General features: G+C 64.9%; 1 protein-coding gene across 1 annotated transcript in view; it reads left to right on the plus strand.

Moving 5' to 3' along the window:
• The first annotated feature begins 2,139 nt into the window (after window positions 1-2,139).
• Window positions 2,140-5,483, plus strand: part of MUC2 (mucin 2, oligomeric mucus/gel-forming) — a 47,725-nt gene continuing 44,381 nt past the window's right edge. The window contains 7 exon segments of the mRNA XM_011930144.1: window positions 2,140-2,215; window positions 2,894-3,164; window positions 4,273-4,387; window positions 4,770-4,860; window positions 4,941-5,050; window positions 5,130-5,344; window positions 5,346-5,476. Of these exon segments, the coding sequence (XP_011785534.1) occupies window positions 2,140-2,215; window positions 2,894-3,164; window positions 4,273-4,387; window positions 4,770-4,860; window positions 4,941-5,050; window positions 5,130-5,344; window positions 5,346-5,476 (1,009 nt within the window).

The raw sequence follows: 5,483 nt of genomic DNA on the forward strand, positions 1-5,483 counted from the left end.
CTGGGAAACCCACAGGGTGGCGATGGGGTCCCGAGGCAGTACGGCTGCCCACTCTCCCACTCTGCACTTGCTGGAGGCCGACATTTCAGTAACCAGCAATGGGGGCCACATTTGGACTCATACAGGAGAGTGGCTGCAGCGCTGCTGACCCGCCCGGCCCCCATCACCTCCACAACCCCAGTAGATGCTGTGAATCTGGCAGTGGGGACCGGCTGAGGCTTGGAGGCAAAGAGGTTGGGGACACTCTCGCTTTGGGGGTGCCGGTGACTCCACAGTCACCCCGGCCTGATGGAGCCCTCACCGTCTTCCCCAGAACAGCTCCCTTTCACCATTAGGAATGGGGTTCAGCTCTCTGCAACCTGCACCATGCAGGGCTGTCTGTGAGCTCAGACAGGGCTCCTACCTGGGACCTTGCCACGGGCCAAGAGGGGTGTTAAGGTCAGACCCCCGAGCCTGGGCACCACCACTGCCTGCCCAGAGGGGACACAGGGTCAGATCCAGGGGACCCACCTCAGGCTTCAGGGCCGCAGGGGCTGTGCTGGGCAGCTTGTGCTCGGCTAGGATTCCTGCAATCCCCCCAGGGCAGGGGGAGCCTGGCCTGGAAAATCTCTGCCCCGAGGCCCCCCTGGAGCATGTCAGGGTCGGGGGGCTGCAGTTGGGGCTGTCCTTGGGTTTCCCCAGGGCTCAGTGCCAGTGGGTGGAGGCCCACACCGGGAAGTGAACAATGGTCCCCTCTGGCCTGGCCCAGTTGGCTCCGGTTTCCTAATCCCTGGTCCTCCTGGCCTGGGCCACACACTCAGCTTCCTCCACGTGCCCAGGTCCTAGCAGGGAGTGCAGACTCTGGGGCCTGGTGCTGGCAGGCACCACGGGAGGGCAGGAGGGGTTTTGTCCCAGGCCCCAGGTCCGGGCGGCAGGTCAACCAGGGAAAGAGGCTTGGTGCCTTGGGCCCCGAGTCTCCAAACTGTCAGGCTGAGTCTCCTCCCCACTGTCGTCATGCTGCTGGCATGTCCCCCTCCCCTTGAGCCAAAGCTGGGAACTCAACTCAGGGCCCATTTCCATTTTCAGGAGGAGGAAATTGTAGAGAGAGGGGAGGGCCCCCAGACCTCAGTTTACCCACTGGTGACACAGGGGTGCCTGCCTGTGCCCTCCCGGGCTGGGGCAAGCAGTGGTGGGCCCAGTGGTCTCGTGGCTTGGGGTCGGTATGAGTTCTGGTTCTCTAGGCTTTTCCAGACAACTACTGGGCTCAGTGGGCGAGACTGAGGCTTATCAGAGGCCCAGCCTCGGGGGCAGGGCCCCCATCATGAGTGAGAGGTGGCTCGGGGGAGCCTGGGCACCCTATCACCTCCTCAGCTCTCAGCCCCGAGGTCCTCATGTGGTCCCTGGGAGAAGGGGCAGACGGCCACTTCCGGCCACCAGCCAGCTCCCTGTGTGCCTCATTCTGTAACACGTCCCCTGGCTGGGCAGGTGCTCCCCGCGTTCTAATCACATGCAATTCCAGAGAAGGAATTTCTCAGCCCGGGAAAAGGATGGGCTTAGAGGGCGGTTGGCGGCTGGGGCCTCTGACACTGCTCCGTGAGCCTGGCCAAGAGTCCCATGCAAGTCAGTGGCCTCCCTGGACCCCGAGGGATCCCATATCCTCCCTGCCTTCGGGGAGGCCCCTTTCTGGAGTCAGGCCTGGAAACTGCCCCAGAGCTTGGGCCCCGGAAAAGTGTTGGTCCTCCCAGGGTAACATGAGCCTGATCAGGCCTGGGGACCTGCTTAGGGGGGGCCTGGGTGTCCGTGGGGGGCTACGGAGCCTGACTGGACACGCTTCTGGCAGGACACCCCTCCCCCGGCCACCCTGGGCTGTCCTGCTAGTAGCTGGGCGTGTTCCCTGGGTGTGTGTTGGCACTCAGGCCACAAGGCTATCTTATCCTGAAGAAGGCTGTGTTTACCCAGGGAGCCATAAAGAGATGACCTCTGATAACCTGAATCAATATTTCCCCACTGGGGCTTGGGCCACTGCAGCTGTCTTCTTGATCATCTGGCAAATGCCACACCCACCCCTTGACCCTCCCCTGCCTTCCTGCCCCCGTGCCAGGACATATAAGGACCAGACCCCTGCCCCCGGGCGCAACCCACACTGCCCTGCCAGCCACCATGGGGCTGCCACTAGCCCCTCTGGCGGCTGTCTGCCTGGCCCTGTCTGTGGCAGGGGGCTCGGAGCTCCAGACAGGTGAGAGAGCAGACACAGGGGTCCGGGGCCTGGCAGAGTGTCCTGGGGGCAGGGCCGGGCGGGCAGGCGAGTGGCATCTGAGAGGAGGAGGTGGTCTCCATGTGCATCCTGGCGGCATGGGTGGCTCTGCTGAGGCTCCTGGCCTGGGTTGGTCCCCTGCAGCCCCCGGCCCTGCTGACTTTCAAGGGGCTGGAAGGATGGGGTTCCCTTGCCATTCCTCTGGGGTTGACTGCCCGATGACAGGGTGGGTCTTGGGGCCAGCACCAGGCGGAAACAGCCCAGGCCTCAGTGAACTGTGCCACTGTCCGTAGGGGAGGAAGGGGCGGCCAGGACCCCACCAGAAGGCCCCATTCTCAGGTGGCAGAGACCATTGAAGAGTTGGGGCAGCACAGCCCTTGCTGGGGAGCAGGGTGCCCAGAACCTCCTCTCCCACACCCCGCTGGGCACCCGGCCACACTCCTCACCAGGCCAGGAGTAGAAGCCCTGAGACCCCTGTGGCGGGGTGACCAAAGACCAGCAGAGGGCCTGCAGATAGGAAGGAAGCTTTCCCGGCCAGGGGCCCTGTGCTGGGCTGGAAGCTGCTTCCAGGTGCTTCCACAGGGCCCTCCTCTCGAGGGTAGCCTGGGCAGCCTTCCCCCACCGGGGCCACTCACCCCTCGTTCACTGCTGTTCCCTCAGAGGGCAGAACCCGAAACCACGGCCACAACGTCTGCAGCACCTGGGGCAACTTCCACTACAAGACCTTCGACGGAGACGTTTTCCGCTTCCCCGGCCTCTGTGACTACAACTTCGCCTCCGACTGCCGAGGCTCCTACAAGGAGTTTGCCGTGCACTTGAAGCGGGGCCTGGGCCAGGCTGAGGCCCCCGCGGGGGTCGAGTCCATCCTGTTGACCATCAAGGATGACACCATCTACCTCACCCGCCACCTGGCTGTGCTGAACGGGGCCATGTGAGTGTGGTCGGTGGCACCCCTTCCACCTCCTAGCAAAGGGGGCTGACGGTTCCCAAAGGGGCTTCCTTGTAGCCCTAGGAGACCCCTTCTGCCCTGGCACACGGCTCAGGAGAACAGCCTTGAGGTTTGGGTTCAGGTCACTAATTCATTCAACAAACACTGATGAGCCCCCACCATTCCCCTCATAGGCAAGGGGTTTCAGTTATCCCTTTGCCTGTGTCCCTGACGCCCCTCCCCTCAGAGCCCACCAGGCTCGGGACAGCCTTGGCACCCGTAGAGGCTGCCTGTCTCTGGTCCTGTGCATGGAGTGGCCGTGTGCGCCCACCCCAGGCTAGAGTTACAGAAGTTGGTGCGGGGGGGCTGTGGGAGCCCCTTCCCCTCTCCCAGCTATTGTTCCCCTATTGTCTCCAGAACAATGAGGCCCTGTAAGTGCATTCCTGTCTAGCGGGTTCCCCACCTGCAGGACCTGCCCCTCTTCTGCCTGGGGATATTCAGTTTCCTGCAAGGGGCTCCAGCACAGGCACGGGCAGGCGGGTAGAGGCCCTCAGGTGTGGCCAGGGGGGTGGGTAGAGGCACTTGGGGACCGAGGCACAGAGGCTGGGGTGAGTGCCTCTACCTGGCCCAGCAAGGGGTATTGGTAGGCGGTGGTGTAGGGCCTCTGACAGCCTCAGGGGCGTCTGGTGAGGGTTTGGGACCCCATGGGGCGATGTTCCACCAAGCAGGGGGCCTGGAAGGAGGCTGGGCAGCCTGGCCCTCCCTCCTCTCCCAACCTGGTGCCCTCAGGGCCTCTGAGAGGGGACCCTACCCAGGACCGTGCCCCGAGGAGGGAATGGAGAGGAGGGTGTGCAGGCAGGAGGTGGCTCTGTTGGGGAAGCCCAGCCAGCGGAGATGGACAGGTGCTTTTTGGCCACTGCCCATGTCCCTCCACCCCAGAGGCTGGCCAAGTTGGTGGCCCCAGGGCAGGAGCTGGGCCTGGCAGAGCCACCGCCACCACCCCAGGTGCCCAGCTTCAGTCTCCTTTGGGCGGCAGGGTCCTGGGAGGACAAGCTGGGGCGCGGGTGCCTGGGTGGTGGACCCAAGAGTGACCCCGACGTGCCCCCGCCAGGGTCAGCACCCCACACTACAGCTCCGGGCTGCTCATCGAGAAGAGCGACGCCTACACCAAAGTCTACTCCCGCATCGGCCTCACCCTCCTGTGGAACAGGGAGGACGCCCTCATGGTGCTCAGGGTTCCGGGGCTCCTGGGGCTGGTCAGGCCTCTGGGTGGACCCCAAGGGAGGGCAGGGAGGGCAGTGCTCGGACCCCTCACCGAGAGGGCAGGGGTGGGGCAGGGCCTTGGCAGCACAGGGTGTCGGTGCAGGACTTGGGGGGCAGCAGCAGAAGCCGGCCTGGCCCTGAACCCCCAGGCCTCACCCTCCCTGCAAACACACTCAGCTTCTCAGGGACCTGCCCTTCCAGGCCGCTCCCTGGCTGCTGACCCCAGCCTTCCTGCCCCACCTTTCTGTGGCTCAAACAAGCCTCGAGTCTTGGGGGTTCCTGGCGGCTGCCCCGGAGGCTGTGGGCGGGACGAGAGGTCAGCTCACCTGCTCCCTCCCCCAACAGCTGGAGCTGGACAGTAAGTTCCAGAACCACACCTGTGGCCTCTGCGGGGACTACAACAGCCTACAGAGCTATTCAGAATTCCTCTCTGACGGTGAGGCCCGGAGGGCTTGGTGGGGGCAGGGTGGGCTGCGGGCCCCCAGGTGCCCCCGCTGAAGGACCGTGCATCCCCAGGCGTGCTCTTCAGTCCCCTGGAGTTCGGGAACATGCAGAAGATCAACCAACCCGATGTGGTGTGCGAGGACCCCGAGGAGGAAGCGGCCGTCGCATCCTGCTCCGAGCACGTGAGTCCTCTCAGTCTGGGGTGGGAGTCCCGGCGGAGCTGGCCTCTGAGCTGCATGACCACCCTGCGTCTGTCCCCAGCGTGCCGAGTGTGAGAGGCTGCTGACCGCCGAAGCCTTCGCGGACTGCCAGGACCTGGTGCCGCTGGAGCCGTATCTGCGCGCCTGCCAGCAGGACCGCTGCCAGTGTCCGGGCGGTGACACCTGCGTCTGCAGCACTGTGGCCGAGTTCTCCCGCCAGTGCTCCCACGCCGGCGGCCGGCCCGGGAACTGGAGGACTGCCACGTTCTGCCGTAAGCCCCGACACCCTGCAGGCAGGGGACCCCATGCTGGTGCTTTCCCCAAGCCCAGTTGGGAGCTGTGTCCGCGTCGGGCACCGGGAGCCAGGGGGGACATTCACCGCACCGGGCACCGGGAGCCGGGGGAACGCTCACTG

This window comes from Colobus angolensis, unplaced genomic scaffold (genome assembly GCF_000951035.1).
Source record: "Colobus angolensis palliatus isolate OR3802 unplaced genomic scaffold, Cang.pa_1.0 Scaffold84, whole genome shotgun sequence".
Classification (NCBI taxonomy): Eukaryota; Metazoa; Chordata; class Mammalia; order Primates; family Cercopithecidae; genus Colobus; species Colobus angolensis.